General features: G+C 48.2%; 1 protein-coding gene across 1 annotated transcript; it reads left to right on the top strand.

Annotated features, from left to right (window-relative positions):
* Positions 1–5,002: 5,002 nt before the first annotated feature.
* RND3 (Rho family GTPase 3) lies at positions 5,003–19,523 on the top strand. Its single transcript, XM_062004646.1, has 5 exons — positions 5,003–5,355; positions 5,767–5,854; positions 12,821–12,930; positions 14,532–14,666; positions 17,374–19,523. The coding sequence occupies exons 1-5, from the start codon at positions 5,206–5,208 to the stop codon at positions 17,623–17,625; spliced, it is 735 nt and encodes a 244-aa protein (XP_061860630.1). The 5' UTR covers positions 5,003–5,205; the 3' UTR covers positions 17,626–19,523.
* The last annotated feature ends 319 nt before the right edge of the window (positions 19,524–19,842 follow it).

The following is a 19,842-nucleotide window of genomic DNA, read 5'->3' on the forward strand; positions in this document are numbered from 1 at the left end:
CCTCCTCTTTGATGTCTATGGATAGAAGTGCTGAATTCATAAGATGTTTGTGCTGATTTCTGAGTGAGGAATGTGCAACAGCACTAGGAATTTAGACAAAATACCAAAGTCAAAGCTATGGGCTCTGAATGCTGATTCCTGGGTGGTTTTTTTTGGCTGCTCTCATGAGCCCTTGCTCACTGAAGGCTGTTTCCAAACCATCCTAGAGCAGGAAATGTCCTTGAGCTGCACGTGATTTCACGGATGGCAGAACAGCCCCGACGTGCAATTTGTTCTTACTGCGAGCACTAACAAATCATACATAATGTAACGGCGAAGCAGCCACCGTCGGATTTGCATGAGATCCCTTTACTGCGTTTATCCAGGAGTTTTCCTGGGTTTAGATGTATTTACCCAAGGGGAATAAGTTCTGCTTCAGGGAAGGTTTGATTTGAGGAAATTCCCCAGCTGGTGGGATAAGAAGGTTAAGCGACCGTAAGCCACGGAGGGATTGGATCTGAACCCCGATGCCTCTCCCTTGCAAGAAACAGCCCCAGACAGGGTTTCTGGGGGTCCTAATAGATACATTTTCCTAATCTCAAAACATCAAGCTTTCCCAGAGTCAGAATTAAGACATATGTATGAATAACCCACACCATTTTCGTGGCTCCTGCTTCTTTAGCTGGGTGGCATGTTGGGAAGGCAGCAAATGTGGGAAAAGGGCGATCGGCTATAGACTCCACGTGTGTTCCTGGAGAAGCTGGTTAACCACTGTCATTACCCTTCTGTCAATGGGAGAGAGCAACGAACCCACTGGTGCTCTGTGAGTAGATGCCTTAAAACCATCCCTGAGGACAGTGCCCAGGAGCAGATGTGTTGCAGAGCACCAGGCTCGAGCCAGGTATGGGATTCCCGCTCTCATGCGGGTAATTACACCACTGTCAGCACTTTAAAATGCCTCATCCTCCGTCCTAATAGCCTCCCTAAATTATATAGGGATTTAAAAACCATCTTAGAGCCGCTTATAACTTTGTTGAAGCATTGCCCTCAGCTCCTGAAACTCAGAACAGCTGAGCTTTACTCCCCAGCCAAGCCTTAGCACTCAGACAAGTGAGGGAGAGGCGCTGATGCCTTGAACTAATTTGACCAATTCACGTAACTGTTCCCCTGTCCTGCAGTTCTGCCCAGATTTCTGAATGACAAAATGCAGATTATGAGAGTGCCAAGCTTCATTTTGGTTTCAGTTCACAGGTAATTAACATGTGTTCTCACAACTGCCACTACGATGCTGCGTATCGTTATTGTGGAACAGGAGATTCTCATTCTTATCCTACCATCATCCACTTCAAACCCTCATTGGAGCAGAAGACAGCTCGGGTTTGGTTTTGGCAGCCAAAGCTGCTGTCCCTTGGCAGCAATCTGAGCCACACGTGGCAGCTGAGATGTTGGAACCCTGTTTTTTTTTCACTGAGAATTTTTTATGCCCCCTGATTTGAAGTCCTAACCCCTCACTGCTACGCACGAGAGCAGCAGGAGCTCTGTTTTTAACATCTGTGGTGCCCTGTAACATTAAGGACTGGGAAAGAACCAAGGCTCAAGCAGGATTAGTGGGTACTTGTGACCTTACTTGCTTCTCCTCTGCCAAACAGACCTCCTCAGATCATGTCACCGGCGAGAAATAATGTCTTTTCATCCCTTAGGAACTCAAATATGACACTGATAAGTCCCAAAGAAGAGATAACGAATGCATATGTGTTCAGAAGGAGGTTTTGAATAGCGTCCCTAAATGAGACAGGGATTACACACTGACCCTGGGAGAAGTACAGATGTTTCTGAATAGCTGCTCGTTAAGGTGACAATATCGTTCTGTGGGATGAATAGGTTCTTGGGGGGGGGGGGGGGGGGAGGGAAGAGGGGGGTAAATCAGATGTGATGGTGAAATTAATGACCATCACTGCACACTCATGAGAGAGCCCATGTTTCCCACACACAGGAAACACACGTTTCCTGATACACCAGTGTCTGACCTTAAACCTTAATAATGTGCCTTTAATGTACACACACACGCAACGTGCAGAAAGGAGAACGGGCTCATGTTTTATGTATCTTTTTAATACTTTCCAGAGATGCTTTGGTGGTTGGGAGAGATATTCTGATGGCAATTTTAGATTTAAAACACATCAAGCAGTCATTCTGATACTAAAAGCACTTGTTCTCGGCTGTTTTATTACAGCCATAGAAAGCTTTCAGGCAGATCACTTGCGAGGGGAGGAAAAAATGTATCTTGATATTGCCATAAAATCTTAGAGTAGATCAGCAGTCGTTACCACAGATAACACTAGATTGTATATATGTTATTAATACACCCATGATGAGCTCTTGGATGGAAAGCGAGAGGAAAAATGTACAAGTCTGGGAAGAAACTGAATTAAAACGGGGAATTTGAACTAAGCAAAGCAAGAAGCTTTGCCTTCTGAATCCGAATCCAGACTGCATGTGAAAATGCCGATGGAAATCACCCCCACTGCGTTATCCCCCTCGTTATCAAGATATGGGAAAAGGCATTAAACTTAAGAGTATGACATGAATAATAGCTTTATGGGGATTAACATATCTGGAACAGCTTCCCCAAGGAATGACAACAAGCAGGCGGTCTCAGAGCAGGCAGGAGTGTCTTGTAGCTTACTGGCTGTGACAAGTGACCAAAGGAGTGCAGGGCACCCTGAAAACTTTGGGGTTTAACTGGGTGACACTGGCAGCCTCCTCACCATAGAAGCAAACAAAGAGTGTAAACATGATGTTACTGGGAAGGGTGCTGATGGAAGCATTGTGGTCATGATGAGTAAGTGTTCCGTGTGTGTTAGAGTTTCCACATTCCTGACATAGCTGGGATGCAGGCGAATTTTCCATGTGAGCTGTGAGAGGGAGCTGTCTCCCTCAGTCCTGGTGCACAGCACCCAATTCCTCCTCCGAGCACCCTCAGTCCTGACCAAGCCAAGGCACCACTGAGGAACAGGCAGGAGCGGTGTCAGCTGTGGTGCATCTTGCCTCCACCTGTACAAAGCGAGCAGGTGTTCATAGCCAGCTCACATTCAGGATTAACAAAGAGCTCTTTCAACCCTGTCTTCCTCTCCCCTTAGATTCGACAGATATGCCTCAGTTGGTGCACTGGACTGGCAAAGAATACCGAGTCAGAGCTGAACTCCCAGAGCTCTGTCCCACCTGCATCTGCCTGCGAGGCTGACACGTGTTTCAGTGTGGAATGGAGAGAGACGAAGGAATGGGATTTTCTGTGCTCTGGAGAAGACACAAGAGCATTTATGTAACTGTATGACCTGTGTGACCTGATCTAGGCAGACCTGCTTGAGCAGAGGGGGAGAACTAGATGATCTTTAGAGGTCCCTTCCAACCCCTACCGTCCTATGATCCTGTGATATTTCTCCAGACTGATCTTCTGTTCACAGCTGAACAAAAGACTCAACTTGCTGTGGGCAATACATTTCCTCGCTGCTTATTCACTGTTCTCCCAGTCCATCATGCATCCAAAGAGCCGAAGCCACGTTGGTGGACAGCAGGGATGGATGGAGACTGCAAAATAGCTGAGGTGAGCTTTTCATTGAAAGAAAGCCCAAAGACACAGAAAGCTGTCTGCCCCAGCTTTCCATGAAACCTTACAAATAATGCACACACTGCAGTTTTTCGTGTTTTGCTCATGATTTCCAAGAAGAAACCGAGGCTCAAATTGCTTACAAAATTCATGAGAGCTGAGTAATGCGACCAGCTGAAGATGTGACGCATTGGAACAAAACATTAGCCCTGAAGTTTCAAATGCTGTGCTTGGGATTCTCTTGCCTGCATCACTGGAGTACCTCCCTATGGTTAAACATGCACCGAGAGATATCGGCGCTTGCAGTTCCAGGGTGTTTCATCTCAGAACTGACACAGAGTTAGTTTGTCAGCTGGGTGACTCACTGAAGAGAGGAGGCCAAGACCTCACCTCCACAAAGGCCACCCCTGTCTTTGGCCGTGCTGGGTGAAGCTGGCTGGTGATGTCGGAGCTAGGAGGGGTGTGGACCCATATGGGAGAGAAGAGCTTGACAGAGTTCCAGCAGCGTTCCATTGCACTGGAAGGGGCTGTGGAGTGTCCTTCTCTGGCAATGTTCAAGCCCATCTGGATGAGTTCCTGTGTGAGCTGCTCTAGGTGGCCCTGCTCTGGCAGGGGGGTTGCCCTGGATGAGCTTTTGAGGTCCTGTGGTTCTGTGAGAAGTGTGCTATGGCCCATTCACAAACTGTCCCTCGCTCAGGGCTGTCGCCTCAGGACAGATTTACCCCTTCAGTCAGAGCAGCACTCTGTCCCTTGGTGAAGAAACACGAGCCCATCCCCAGTTGTGTTTGGTCTTACACAGAGGAAGCTAAAGAAAGGGAGCACATTAATGGTGGGGATGCTTCCCTGACATCCTGATGTTCCCGTGTGACCTGATCTACGTGGGACCTGCTTCTGCAGGGGGATGATCTCTAAAGGTCCCTTCCAACCCGACCATTGATTCTGTGATCCCACCACGCTCCTTGTGACCGTGTTTTGACTGAAAAAGCCCTTTGGCCACTACCAGCACCAGCACCCAGCAACGGCACTCTGGAGCAGCTCTCTCATCCCAGCTCGGTGCCCTGGAGCAGCGGGAGGGTGGCAAACATTCCTCACAGCCCTGCAATTGACAGGGGCACGGATGACATTTACACAAACGCTTTATCCCACGCACTGCTCCCGAGGGCACCGGCCACGCAGCGAGCCTGTCCGTGGCGGCATGACACGCGTCGGTGCCGGTGCCGGTGGAGCCGCGGGGTGCGCGGCGCGAACGGAACGGCGATCGATCCCTGCCCATCAGCCCGCTGCGGCGCCGCGCCGCTCCCCTAGGGGGCGCACTCCTCCTCCCGCGACGGGCGGGCGGCGGGCGCTGATTGGCGGGCGGCGGGGCTATAAATAGGGGCGTGCGGTGGGGGGGACAAAGCAGTGTGCGCGGGAGCGGCGGCGCGGGCGGAGCGGAGCGGGGCGGGGCGGGCGGCGCGTCCCGGGACTCTGCCGCTCGGGCTCTCAAAGCCTGCGCTTTTGACTCAAATCGGGGTTTTTGTTCTCTTTTTGGGGTGAAGCAAGGTGTGGTCGGCTGGGATTTGGTGGGGTTTTTTTCGTTTCGTTTCGTTGTGGCCGGCCGAAGGATTAATCCGAGATCAATGAAGGAAAGAAGAGCGAGCCAGAAGTTATCGAGCAAGGCGGTGATGGATCCCAACCAGAACGTGAAGTGCAAGATCGTGGTGGTGGGGGATAGCCAGTGCGGGAAGACCGCCCTGCTCCACGTCTTCGCCAAGGACTGTTTCCCCGAGGTGAGCTGGGAGCGGGGCTGGGGCCGGGAGCCGGGGCGGGCAGCGGCCGGGAGCGGGGCTGGGGCCGGGAGCCGGGGCGGGCAGCGGCCGGGAGCGGGGCTGGGGCCGGGAGCCGGGGCGGGCAGCGGCCGGGAGCGGGGCTGGGGCCGGGAGCCGGGGCGGGCAGCGGCCGGGAGCGGGGCTGGGGCCGGGAGCCGGGGCGGGCAGCGGCCGGGAGCGGGGCTGGGGCCGGGAGCCGGGGCGGGCGGCGGCCGGGAGCGGGGCTGGGGCCGGGAGCCGGGGCGGGCAGCGGCCGGGAGCGGGGCTGGGGCCGGGAGCCGGGGCGGGCAGCGGCCGGGAGCGGAGCTGGGGCCGGGAGCCGGGGCGGGCAGCGGCCGGGAGCGGAGCTGACTGTGCGCTGTCTCCCGGCAGAGCTACGTCCCTACCGTCTTCGAGAACTACACAGCCAGCTTCGAGATCGACACGCAGCGCATCGAGCTGAGCCTCTGGGACACCTCGGGTAAGCTGTCGGTGAGGAGCCGGGAGGGATCGGTGCCCCGGCGGCCCCGCAGCCCATCACCGTCGCGTCGCGGCGGGGGGCTGCCTTGCCCCCTAGGTGCGAGCGGCAGACGTGAGGCTGCTCCTGGTTGGGGTTTTTCTCGGTGTGTTTATTTTAAAGCCGAGGGTGTACTTTAGCGATGTGCTTGACGTGCGGAGGCAAAAGGGTGTGGACGAACCTCCGTGGAGCGGTTTGTCAGCATTGCAGGGGAAGGCAGGCAGGGGTATGTGTCCTCACCTGCCTGGCGGGAGGGAGCTTATCCGAGGAGGAAGGAGGTCCGGGGTGCCTTTGCTTCTCTGCTGCCGTGCACCGCCGCACTGCCTAGAAGAGTGAAGAGGTGTTTGTATATGCTAATGGTAAATTACATCAGCTCGCGTTTCAGTTGCTTGTGGCCTCCTTGATGCTGGCTTGGTGGGGTTTCCTTAAGTGAACAGCTGTACTTTCTCATCTGTGTTTCTGAGAGTCTTTTTAAAGCCAGAACAGACTGGGAAGGTCTGTATGGTCCTCTGAGGATGCAGAAGGAACCCCTCGTTCTTGCATACAGTGGTCAATGCTTAAGGTCCTCGTTCTTCCAGCTGTAACTTCAGTGGCCGTGTCAGAGACGGTGGTTCATGTGTCTCAGAGGCTGAGGTTCTTGGTGTTTGGCTAGGAGCACCTCTGGGTTCTGCCATTGTTAACTAGACTAAGCTTCCTGCCAGCCCGGTGAGGATGTGCCCTGAACTTGCCACCTCGGTGCCTGAGAGGAGTGTGGGCAGCCAGCAAGTCTCTGCTGCTCAGGTTGTACTGGCAGAGGTGGTCGGGGTGAATGACTCTGTGAACATAGGTATGGAGCAACCTCATTCTGCAGAAGTGATTGGGGAGGGAGGGGGAAAGCTGGAGGAACTTGGCAGAGTATTATGCAAACCCTTTCTTTAGGCAAGTTGTGTAGATGGCTTGTTGGTGTTGAACCCGGCACTTCCGTCTAAATATGACTGTAGCCCTCTCTACCAGAAACTAAAACGTTAATCCTCTGTAAAGCAAGGAGTAGGGGCGGTGAGTTGGCTTTCCTCTTGCTGTTGAGGAAATGATTCCAAATTCTTGCAACATGATTACTGGGAAAAGGCAGTCTCTGTGCCCACAACCAGTATCAGAATCTGATGGGGTTTTTTTCTTCATCTTCTGCCAAGTAAGGCTTGCAGACTTCTCGAGTGTGTCTGGTTTGAGCTTTCATCCTGATTACTAAGCTGGCTGTGGAGTTAAGGGCTTATTAAGAATTAATAGTTGAAGTTATTTTGGCAGACTTTAGCTGTTAAAATACAAGGCAGTGGCAGGTTAAGTTGTTTGACATGGGAAGGATTGGAAGCTGTATGTCAAAGGCTGGAGACACCCACGTAATGAAATATTCTGTAGCACTTCAAAAGACAAAAGGAGTGGAAGAAGTAACCTGCCAGCCTTTGTGTGTGAGTGTCATCCTCCCTCTCAGCCTGGCCTGGAACTCACAGAAAGTTTGGTTCAGAAGCTGAAGATGGAGCAGCTAATTTGTCTGCAGTCTGAAAGGAAAGAGGAAATGTTTGGAAGAGCCAGTGCTTGGTCTTGCAGAGCGCTGCTGAACAGCGGATGCTCTGGTTGTGGGACTCTGCTGCGGATGAGGAACCGTCTCTCTGTAAACAGCTTTTCTCATCGGCTGCAAGATGGAACACTACCCAAACCCATTAAACCAATGCAAAATCACATGCCCAGATAAGAGGCATCAGAAGATAAGATAGTGTTTTAGCATTATCTCAAAGCCTTGGTAATTTATTTCTTTACAACTCTTTGTCTTAGTCCTCTGCTGAATTGGAATAAGTGTCCTAATAACACTTTTAAAGCAGGACCTGGATCTAATTAACTTAAAAGTATGAATGAATAGCAGCCACATAATCACAGAAGATGATGTCCATTGCAGCACTGGGAGGCAATGGCTCGAGTCATTTGAGGTACTTCAGTATCTCTTGGGTGAGGATGCCATTTGGCTGAGTTGGATTACAACATGCTACAGATACTTTCAGATGACTTGAACAGTATTTAGTATACCTCCAAATATTTTCCATCTGGGAGCATGCAAGAGGCTGCCACTCAAATGAGTCCCAAACTTTGAGTTAAAGTTTGTGCATCCAGTCCTTTGGAGGGAAGCTACTGCCACTTGGAACATCTTTCCCTCCCCCCCTCCCCACTGAGGAAAAAGAGAAAAGCTATAGGCATTGGTTAAAATAGTCTTGTGTTAGGGTGACAAAAGGCTCTGGTGTTGTGGCTTTGGTTTACAATCCTTTCTATAATAATAATGTGCTTTTTAGTAGAAGACCCAAGTACAGAATATAGCAAATTACACAAGGGAGGGAGCATTTTAAAGCTAGCAGTAAACATCGTGGGCAGCTTTTGTTCCATCTTGGATATGCCCAGAGAAATGTGGGACAAAACACTCTTACAAGTAAGAGTGGAATGGGAAAGATTCATTATTCAAATGTTTTCTGGTACTGTCTAGTTCTGCAAGTCATTATAAGGATTTAAATTAGCCACAGCTTTAAGGAAAGCACTTGCCAACTCGCATTTCAATCGGGTTTTGGACTACCAAACCCTCCTTTCAAAGCAGGAATGTCTGGTTGCAATCTAACTACACCATAAATTATTCCACTCTGTGGTAACCTAGCATGGCAGTCACGAGCTGTTTGGCAGCTGTGTGCTTATCTTGCTAGGTAGACTATAAGAAGTTTCTTCAGGTTAAAGCTTCATCTTGTAGTTCCATGGACTCTGTGTGGTGTCTGTGTCCACCGTAGGTGTGGGCTAATGTGCATTTGGCAAGTTTTTGGCTCCTTCTAGTAAAGGTGCCTACTTTTCTTGCCTATTTATATTTCTCCCTAGTACAGCAGCAGCTGTGGCATAGAAATCACATACCATTAATTAGGTACACATACCTGTCTCTCCCTAAAACAACACATTTTAGGCTTTTTATTGGTTGGACTGTGGAAACTCTACTGACTACTCCAATAAAATAGTTCTCAACAGGGCCAGAAATACTAATGTACTGCTGAGGATTAGCATATAATTAAATCCAGAAGGGGCTTGGAGCTTTAAATTGTTAGCTTTACTGGGATTTGAATGTGTACAGTGTATGCAGTGTCCATAAAGAAACATTATATTGATTATGTAGTAGTTTTGTGCTGACATCTTTCTGAAGACAGACAGGAACTAAAATTACTGTTTTCCCCACGTTCTCTGTCCTTGCCTTCTAGGTTCACTTGCAAGTTGGCTGTGTTGAGCATGGCAGAGTAATAGCAACTGGCCTTTTATAGGGGTTTTTTGTTCCCTTTTAAAGAGGAAATAGTTAGAGCTGGTAACTGGGAATGCCAAGACGCCTACCAAAGTCCTGGTTTCTGACTGGGGTGCTGAAATGCAAGCACCCATTGCTATGAATGTTGTGATATTCATGTTCTCTGATACTTCTTACACAGAGTCATCTGCATTTTGTCCAAAACAACCAAGGTGGATTTGGCATCCACAGTGATTCAGCCACTTAGAGCAGCCACTGCAGTATTTGATGTGTTTTCTCTGTAGCTGATAATTAGGGAGCGCAGGGGTTTGGGAGTGAGAATGCTGCTGTTCATCTGTTGTTCTTTCAGTTGACTGGAGTCCAAAAGGCTACAAAGACTAATGCCTGATGGCTGCTTGGTGGTGTGTAAATAGTAAAGCCTTGCCTGTTACTGAGCACTGCTTCCCTGAGGGCCCGTGGGCAAGCAGAGGCTGAGCAGGAGCTGCCCAGGTTCAACTCCTGACATGGGATGTGGGGCTGAACCTCCTTGTTGGAGCTGGTGGTGGCTTTGGGTCTTGCAGCTCTCTCATTTGGTATCTCAGAGCAGTGCTAAGCCATCAAACAACTAAGTATGCTTTAGCTTCTAAGCATGTAGTTCTGTTATTCATTAAGACAGCAACATTTAAACCTAAGCTCTGGTAACTCCTGCACACCAAAGCCAACCATATTGCTGGAGGAGGCTTTTCTTCCAGCTGTAAGCTGAAATTGTGGTGGCTTGCATGGAACATAACAATCTACTTTTAAAAACCTTAACATTGAGTTTATTTTGGCTTAAATGAAACTGCCAAACAGAGGAAAAAAGGGTGATTGCAGCTGGAATACACTTCTACCACAAAGGAAGGTGAACTACAGTGTTATCAGCAATTCCTTGACAAAACAGTCAGCCATGCTTGACCAAAATGTTTGATTTTGTAGGATCAGAATCACAAACACAAATAGGCTTTCTTTCTTCCCTCCCCACCCCCAGTACTGTAGCTCTACATTCTCCCTCTGTTTTCTAGGGTTGGCACGGCTTCAGATCTGCAGACCTCACTTGAAAAAGAGTTGAGCAGCCTTACTGGGCTGTGCTGGAGTAAGTCTGTTCAGACTTGAGCCTCATTCCTGACATTCTTGGCTTCTGAGGGTTTCTCTGGGCGAAAGGATGAAATGCCAGATTGAATAGGCTTGCACAGCGAGGGCCCGTAGCCCTTCTTTATTTGCACAGTAATGAAGGTTCAGTTATTGCTGCTGAGTGAGACCAGGAAATTTCCTTTGTTGATACTGCAGCCTGAGTAGTTTAAATGGGCCCCATTTGTTCTGTCACACACTACCCTGAAGAAAGGGAGGTGGCAAATATTCCTCCTGGCTTGCATCTGAGCAGAAGGGCTGCCTAGGAAAGTACCCTTATTCTAGCTCAGCATCTTTAATGTGAGAGGTGCAGGAGGAAAGCCTAAAAAGAGCCCTCAAAACAAACACAGCTACAGCTGACATGGTAGAAAGGAGTCTCTGGGCTGGAGGTGGTGACTGTATGTATACATAAATACATGCTGATGGACATATATGGTGTGTTGTATCCCTGAAGAGTGGTGAGTGAGAAGATAGGTATGTGTCTAGGGAATTAGTTTCTGGGTGAGGCTTTTTTGAGGCTCCTTTCTAGCCAGCAACCATTTGGCCAAGCATTAGTGATCTTCAGTCCTGCCCTTACTTGCTGGAGCTCGGCAGGGAGATGTGGTAGCAAAAGGCAGTGAGCTCTCAGCAGCACACAGGCTGATGGCAGCAGGCCCTTTTCTACCTACCTTCATGCTGCAGAGCAATGTGAGGTGGCTACTTAACGGCACACTGCTCTGCAATTCAGCTGGCCAGGATAAATAGCTTGGCCCTGAGGCTCCAGGATAACTAACTTGGCCCTTGGGCTCTTGGATGGAGGCACAGTGGAGATAGCTGGGGAATAATTAGTGGTAGAAAATGCTTATTGATAGTTGCTGCAAGCAGAGCTCCAATGAATAGTTAACTACTGGTCAGCTCAGCTTGCTTGGATTTCTCTCTAACATGTCATTCTGCTGCAGACAGTTAACTGGGGTTTGTTTCTTTACAAGGGTGGTTTGACAGCTGCCTCTTTGTTAGATTGACACCCCTTATGAAGATGAGCATTCGAATAAAATCAGTCTCCATCAACAAATTACCTTCTGCTACCTAGTTTGGTAATGCTTCATTCCCCATGTGTTACTCTTCATTTCAGAAACAACATTCCTGGGATTCTTGACTCCTTCCTTCCAGTGTTAAGCTGTCCAACTGAAGTCATCTGCCATACGTTCACACCATGCCCTGCTCTGCTTTGTGCAACAGCGTGAGCTGTCTGTCAGTTAGAAACTTGAGGAATTCCCCTCATCCAGTTAATAGTCTGCTCAGCCTCTGGGACCTTACAGCCAATTAGTTCTAGATACTTGGAAAAGTGGTGATATAATTAGCTGGTAACCCCAAAACTCTCGAAGGCTGTGTTCTTGTTGCACGTGCTTCGTGCTGTAGTTTAGGCTCATGAGAGAAAAGTACAGGAATAAGGCTGCATGGCTAGGAAAACAGGCTTTAAGCTGCAGGCATGCATTTTAAAGCCCAAGCCCTTATCCTGATGGACCACTTAACTGTTTCAGTCCCCTTCTGAATCAGAAATGAATTCTCCTCAATAAGTGAAGCTTCAACAGAGCTAAGGCCAAAACAAATGGTAGCTGAATGACCTGGGTCTTCCTAGTTAAAAAGGAAGGTTCTGTCCCCCTACAACATGATAGCACCAGATAATAAAGAGATTTCAAACTCTTAATGTATTTTCCTCTGCAGATCAGGACAGTCCTTAACCCCGTCTGTATCCCTTAACAGCTCTGGAAGCAAAACCTGCACAAAGTGCAACATTGAAGCTGTTTGTGTGCCATCACATTACTAGATTAGCTTTGATCTTGTTGACAAAAACGTTTTGTTGCCCTAAATATTTCTGTTATTGCAAGGATGTGTTGGTTTACAAGTAGGTGAGGCTTTTTCTGACAGATGACTTGCATGCAACTTGCCCACAGGTCTGAGACTCCTTCCTGCTGGAGCACTGCAACAAATGAGAGTTCCTTGTAAACACTGTTGATATCTGTCACAGCTAAAGATGATTTTTGCAGCCTGGACTCTTTGTTTGAAAGTAGAACATTAGAAGAATCAAAACTGATTCATTTAGAAGCATGCTGGGTTTTCCCTATGAAAGCACAACTAAGAATCTGCTCTGGAGAAGCCTTTTGGAGGTTGTTTGTTTTCAAGTTCAATCCCTGCAGCTTAATGCTGGGACTTAAACTTGGGCTGAGCTGATTTTCCCCTTCCTTGTTATTGGGGGCATCTCAAGTTTTCAGGGGGAGGTGGATCACTGGGGTGCCATCACTCTCAATTACTTGGGAAAGCTTTTGTAGGTGAGAAACAAGAAGTGGGGAAACGAGCAGCTGCAGTGAGTGGTTTTGGGAACATGGTGCTATTGGAAAGATGGTAGCTGGGAGCTATTACAGAGCTTCACTGGAAAGCTTTCTGAATGGGCTTGAATGACTGCAGAAAGTGAAATATACAAAGCAATAACAGTTGCTGTTTGTTTTCTCCTGCAGGGTCTCCTTATTATGACAACGTCCGCCCGCTCTCCTACCCAGACTCTGATGCTGTCCTGATCTGCTTCGACATCAGTCGGCCAGAAACTCTGGACAGCGTGCTGAAAAAGGCAAGTGTTGGAGGAGCATTTGAGTGCTCATCTTGTCAAACCTCTGCAGAGTGGTGCTGTCTCCTACAGTGGAAGCTTTGGTTTGTTTCTGTTGATGCAGAGGTGACAGGACTGTTCTGCACTGAGGGAACTGGAGGTGGTTTCTTTGGACGGGGTGAATGTTCATTGAAAACAAACTGGCTAATGGATGCTGAGAGGTGAAGTAAATTCTCATGCCTCAGCCCTTAGACAGCAGGGAATTCTTTAGGGTGGTGTGAGGTGCAGGGCTGGGTGCAGCAAGAAGTTGTCTCTCGCATTAAGTTCATGTAACAGACAGGATTGAGAAGCTTTGGCGTGTTGCAAAGATGGTTGTAACGTGCCTGCCAACTATTTGGATGTTTGCCATGGCTTTATGTAATTTCTCAGCCTGAGGTTAGGAGGAGCCAGTGACAAATGCCTCTGGAAGCCCCCAGAAGACCTAGCAGTGGCACAGAGATGCAATCCTGCAGCAAACCTCAGGACTTCTCACAAGCTCAGTGACCCAGGATTCGATGCCAGACTTTCCCAGAGTTAAAACGGTGAATTTTGATAATCAAGCTTTGTGTCAGAGAGCCTGGTCCTCTCTTTGGTCACTGGGCATGACTCATCTTTGCAGTGCTGTCTTTTAAGGCTTAATGACCTGAAGTTCCTTTCTTCTTCTGTAGCCAGGGCCAGTGGTTCTTGTGTCACTGGGAATAAAGTGGCATACAATGCTCTGAATAGCCTACAGAAAATGCTTAAGGCCATTCTCTCAGCTACTAACTTGTGCCAACAAGCATGTAGAATGGCCTTGTTTTCCCTGTCTCTGTTAATGTTGATTACTTTACAGAATTAAGCAACACTATTTTTCCTGAATATGCTTTTTAGACCTGAATGATGTCCTTCAGTTTGAGGGGCTGTATGATCTGTTTGGATTCTGCTGCGAAATATTTAGCTTCCTTGTGTTCTCAAAGTAACTATGCAGAGGGGGAAGAAACCTGAGGAACAGCTCTGTTTGAAGGGCTTATTGCTGGTTCACACTAGCAGAACCCTTGACAGATTTGTGTAGCTTTGGTGTGAGGATGTAGCTGTGAGCCAATATTACTTTGAAGATTCTGTGACCACAGAGTTGGAAGGGACTTCAAAAGATCTAGTCCAACCCCCTCTGGAAGAGCAGGACCACCTAGAGTAGGTAATCCAAGACCTTCCTCTGTAGTTCCACCTTGAGAAACCACTGAATGTGGTGACAGCAGGTTGCATTGGTCTGTCTCTTCAAATGGCCATGGCTGGGTGTTTACAGCTTGTAGGGAGTGACAGCTCTGCAAACCTTTACTCATGTGGGTAAACAATCTCCATTCATTCCCTTTTGATTAGTAAGTCAGTGGAATTAATGAGTGTGTGAGATGATAAGATTTCATCCTTGACCAGATCCTGCTGGAACTAATGCCTTTAGAAATGAGCTTGAAGGTAGCTACAACTATTATGTAAGACCAGTTCCACATGAAGTGCCATGACTTATGAACTTTCAGCTTGCATCTGTTGCTTCTTTGGCTTCAGACATTCAGCTACTCGGGTGCAATAACAACCACCTGAATCTCTTACAGTGGAAAGGTGAAATCCAGGAGTTCTGTCCCAACACCAAAATGCTTTTGGTTGGTTGCAAATCAGATCTGCGCACGGATGTGAGCACGCTGGTGGAACTCTCCAACCACAGGCAGACACCCGTGTCCTACGATCAGGTATGTGCTGTGCCCTTCTTTGCACTTCTTGGGGATGGAAGATAAGACACTTTTCTATCATTGTAGACACCTTCATGAACAGTTTTTCCCCCTTTTGACATTGACTCCTGGAAGTCAGATGCACATAGTGTAGCAGTTGCCAGAGTTGAATTTGAAAGACTTAGAAGTAAACACAAAGCCTACCCACAGACTGGATGCAGCAGGAGGTGGTGCAGCCCCACCACACATGCTTTGAGCATCATAGCATTGTAGCCTTACTGATTTAAGTGAATTGAAAGTAAACTTACTGCTTCTGTGGGTCCTCAGAAACCAAAGCAGTAACTGAGATGTGCCATGTTCTGTTTATTTACTGATAAATAGGCAGAATTTTGTGTTCAGACTCCCCCTCTCTGGCAGAGGGTTGGACAGGATGGTCTTTTGAGGTCCCTTCCAACCTTTAAGATTCTGTCATTCTGTGACTCAACATTTGCATCTCATACATTTGACTTCAGCATCATCACAAGTGTTGCAGATAAGTCTGAGTCCTTAAAAGTCCTGTTTCCTGAAAACATGTTCATGAAAACACCTTGTTGGCTCCCTTTGAAGGTTGGGAGCAAATCCAGAGAGCACCTTAATTCTTGACAGCAGTTCTCTGCTGTTGGGGAAATGAGAAGTTTGGAGCCAGGCAATCAGAGAAACTGAGGTGAAAGGGAAAGGAATTAGGCCATGGGAGAGCAGGAGGTAAAGAACAAGGGAAAACTGGGCTCTAAGATAAACTTCCCCTTTGTTAGTCACTTGTGTCTACTGTGCATTGCAGTTGAATCACAGTGGTGGTTTGATATACACCTTGCAGGGTGTAACAGATTGGTACCTCCAGCTCCATGGCTTTGGGATCCCTCCAGGGCTGGGCACTCCCCCAGCTCCCTGGGCAGCCTGGCACAGGGGCTGACACCCCTCTCAGGGAAACAGTTCTGCCTCAGCTCCAATTTTGACCCTACTTCAGCAAACTCCCAGAATTTCATCTGTACTTGACCCAAGCAGAAGCTTGGACTGAGCAGTGGTTGTATCTCCTGTGGCTTGCACGTCCCCAGTGGCATGAATCAATCCCTGTGCTGGCTCTAGGGAAGGGTGCTCTGGGATTGAGGTACACAGCTTGTTTTTAAATTCCCTTCCCTTTTGAAGTCCCTATGGGATCAAAGAGCTCAGTGGGGTTTTCCCCTTATTCCTCTGAACTTCTGGAAGGACTGGGAAGATAAAGCCAGTTGATGGTGCCACCCTACTTCCAGTATTCCAGTCTGCTTCCAGTCAGCTACACCTCAGCAAACATTCCTGAGGTTCCAAGGTGTAGGCTGAGCTTGGTCAATAGGAGCTGAGCTGTTTAACCATGGGGAGGGCATGGCCTACAACCCAATGCTCCTTTATCAGGCACTCCCACTTACAAGTGATAAGGTGGCTGCATCAGTGCAGTGTAAATACTGCATGCTGAAGATGTAGGTCCAGATAGATCACTGCCATCAGCCTGGCACTGGAGCAGAGAGGAGAGGTTTGGCTGACTTGTGGCTGTATCTCAGGTCCATGAGTATGAGGAGTGACACATCAAGGCTGTGGTTGGATTTTGCAACTTAGTGAAAAGATTCATCCCTCAGAAGGAAAATTCCATTGAAACAACTCCATTTTTTGACACAATGCTCTGTTGTCTTCCAGGGGCAAAAGCCTCAACAGGATACTGGGATATTGTTATCTGCTGGAGTTGTGTGTTGTTTTCCTTGGGCTGCTGAAACAAGTGTCCTTGCATTGACTTCTAATGCATTTAAAATCAAGAAGGAACAGCTTGTGTGACCAGTAGTGTCCTTTAACTTTTGTTTGGCCTCTTCCCTAGCTACAAGTTGATGTAACTATCCCCAACCAAGACACCCACAGTGTATTTCCCTACAAACTTTGTCCCTGTTGTGGAGATGTAACAGTGACTCAGCTCCAGGTCAGGGACATTCTGAAAAGCCCTTAAGGCTGTCAGAATACAGTTTCTCTTTGGAGATAAGTCTTAAATCTGGATGCTGCCAGCTCCAGACCTTCCCCGTGAGCATGGCTGCAAGTTGAGGTGCAAGGGGGAAATTGCCATGTGGGTCCTGGCTTTCTGCAGTTGTTTGTAGGTCCCTCAGCTTACCTTCTCTCTTCTCTACAGCTACCTGAAAGGGGATTGTGGTGAGGTGGGGGTCAGCCTCTTCTCTCCAGTAATCACTGACAGATCAAGAGGAAATGGCCTCAAGTTAAGATTGGAGATGAGGGAGAACTTCTTAACTTGGAGGGTTGTTAAGCATCAGAATGAGCTGCCCAGGGAGGTGGGGGAGTCCCCATCCCTGGAGGGATCCTCAAGCCATGGAGCTGAGGGCCATGGGTTAGTGGTGGGCTTAGGGAGGGCTTGAGCTCCAGGAGCTTCAAGGGTTTTCCCAACTGAAACGATTCTGTGATCCTACGCTTCTGATTCGTGTTTACAGGCATAGGAGATAATGCTTGGATACTTGTTTAAGGCATCTTGGAACCAAAAGCTCTGTTTATTTAGCAAAATTAGCTGCTGGCTGTAGTGCTGGAGCTTTAGCTTTGGCTTGCACAAAGCATTGTGTATGGAAAACAGCGCTGAAAAGCAATGGTATGGTTTGCTTTGGCTCTCTGCACAAGCTCAGCATTGATTGCATGTTCTTTCCCCCTCCCCTCCCTGTCGTTCCCTTAGGGTGCAAATATGGCCAAACAGATTGGAGCAGCCACATACATCGAATGCTCAGCCTTACAGTCAGAAAACAGCGTCAGAGACATTTTTCACGTCGCCACCTTGGCGTGTGTGAACAAAACAAACAAGAACGTGAAACGGAACAAATCGCAGAGGGCCACCAAGAGGATCTCACACATGCCTGGCAGGCCAGAGCTTGCCACGGTGGCCACGGACTTGAGAAAGGACAAAGCAAAGAGTTGCACGGTGATGTGAAGGAGCTTGACTGCCTGGAGGAGAAGGAGGAGGAGGAGAGCATCCAGGAGGGATGGAGGCTCACTCACACAGCCACATTGGTGTTGAACGAGGGCTCGTGCCGGTGCTTTAATGGAGGCTTCAGCTCTTGTGTGAGACTGTGCTTAGGAACTGAGCAGCGAGAAGGAATGGCTCCAAAGGAGGTGGCAGCAGGAGATGATACATTGAAGAAAATGCCAAAAAAAACCCCCCACAAAGCCCCAACCCAAAAGGGAAAATTGTCTGAATGTGCTGAGAAAAAGAGAGGATGAGTGGGGAAAACAGCACTGCAAAAGGAGAGATGTCATTGACAGTGCTTGTGTCACTAACACTCTGCTCCTGGATGCTGCCACTTTGATTGCAGTAAAGTCATACTTTAATCTTCTCTTCTTTCTTTTTTTTTTTAAGGATGACATTACTAATATGCCCTCCTCATTAAGGAACTACCCCTGTGACCTTAGAGTTGGTTTTCCAAAGGATATGATCTAATTTTTTAGTAGCTCATGGTTGTAACGGAGAGTGTGTTGAGGCTTGTGCGTCACCAAGTGGAAAACACTGTGTGAGGAGTCTGGAGTTCTGCCTTCCCAAGACAAACAGCACAATCTACCTGTGAGCACGTTGGTAATGAAGACAACCATTGGAGATGTCCCAGTATTGTGGGTGCCCTGACGCTGTGGAAGTGAAAAGGTTCCAGTCGGGGTGTTGGGCACAACCTGCCCTCGCAGGTCTCTGACTTTCCCCTTCCTCTGTGTGATTGTAATGTAGAGTGGAAATGATCTCCAGTTCTGGTGTACTGTATGGGTATGTTGCTGTAGGTTCAAGTGAAAGGTGCTAAGAGCTGTGATGACAAATGATCCTTAGTTTTTACAGCCAGGATAATTCATTAAAGCCTTACTGCCCACCCCAGGGAAGCCCTGAGGCACCTCCTCTCGGGGTGGATCCCAGGCTCAGGCCCTGTGTAAATGCCACAGAGCAGTGCTGTTCTGTGATGTGGTTCACTGCAAAAACACCCCAACAACCCAAGAATCTGCAAATGAGCCAGCAGAGCCAGGTTATCTTTTTTTGTGATGCTCTTATTTCTGGGGCCAGCCGTCTTGCTGCAGACAGACCGTGTCTCCTCGTGATGAGGACATGGGGTCTGAAGAACTGTGATGCCTTCAGGGGTCCCCAGCAGGAACTGGATACTTCCCTTCAGGTTAATACACATGTATCCAGACACCAACCATGAAGAAACAGCAGTGAACCAGTTAAGGCAAATCCCTTTCTGCTCACTGAGTGCTGTTGTTACCTTAAACGAGCCTTGAAAGTTCTTTACAGCCACTTACTGACCCAGCCTCACTTGGTAGCTTCTCTCCCAAAAAGGATCCTGTCAGCTCTGACCAGTGTGGCTGTTGCTTGTCCAGGACAAGCATTTATTTTGTTCCCAAGGGGTAATGCTTCATTTTGGAAGTGTCCAAGCTGTGCTCAACGTGAACTTGTGCAAAGGTAAAAGGGTTACCATGAGGAAAACTCAGTTCTGTGTGTTTCCCAGCACTTTGCTAAAAGAAGAAGAAAAACCCACCCCCAGACAACCAAACCTCCACCCATTCTGATGATTTCCCACTGAGAGAGAGAGACATTTTTACCACCCTAGTAAGCTTTTGACTGAATCAGCAGTGTGCTTAGGGCAGTATTATGAAATAGCTGGTAAGTGCTTTCTGTATTTAAATATTGTGGAGAAAATAAGTTATAACTGTTACCAAACAGGACATTCATTGCTTTCCTTTTTTTTTAATTGTTGAAGTCACTTTGTATGTTTGGTTAATGTTCCTGCAGTATTTATTAAAATACCCTTTTTTCTTTTGTTCTTTGAATTAAAAACCAACCCCAAAAGTCCTCGACCTCTGTGTGCTGGGTCGGTAGCAGGGCTGTGTTTGGGGCAGGGTTGCACTGAGCTACAGGCCAGGCAGAGCTGGGGATGGGACTTGAGTAGAAACCTGTCTTACCCTTGCCTTTTGGGTTCCCTGGCATTACATCTTGGTGTGTAGTGGGGTTACTTCTGAGTTGCCATTCCCAAACCTTCCAGGGGCAGAGGAGAGTGGGGTAAGCAAAGGAGGGAGGTTTGGTTTCCTTTGCCTCTAAAGCACTGTGGGTTGTTTTTACTGAGGTTTCGTGTGCTCAAGCTGTTCCTAGGAAGTGTTCTGTGCTGCCTGCTCTGAG

The sequence above is a fragment of the Colius striatus genome, chromosome 11 (genome assembly GCF_028858725.1).
Source record: "Colius striatus isolate bColStr4 chromosome 11, bColStr4.1.hap1, whole genome shotgun sequence".
Lineage (NCBI taxonomy): Eukaryota > Metazoa > Chordata > Aves > Coliiformes > Coliidae > Colius > Colius striatus.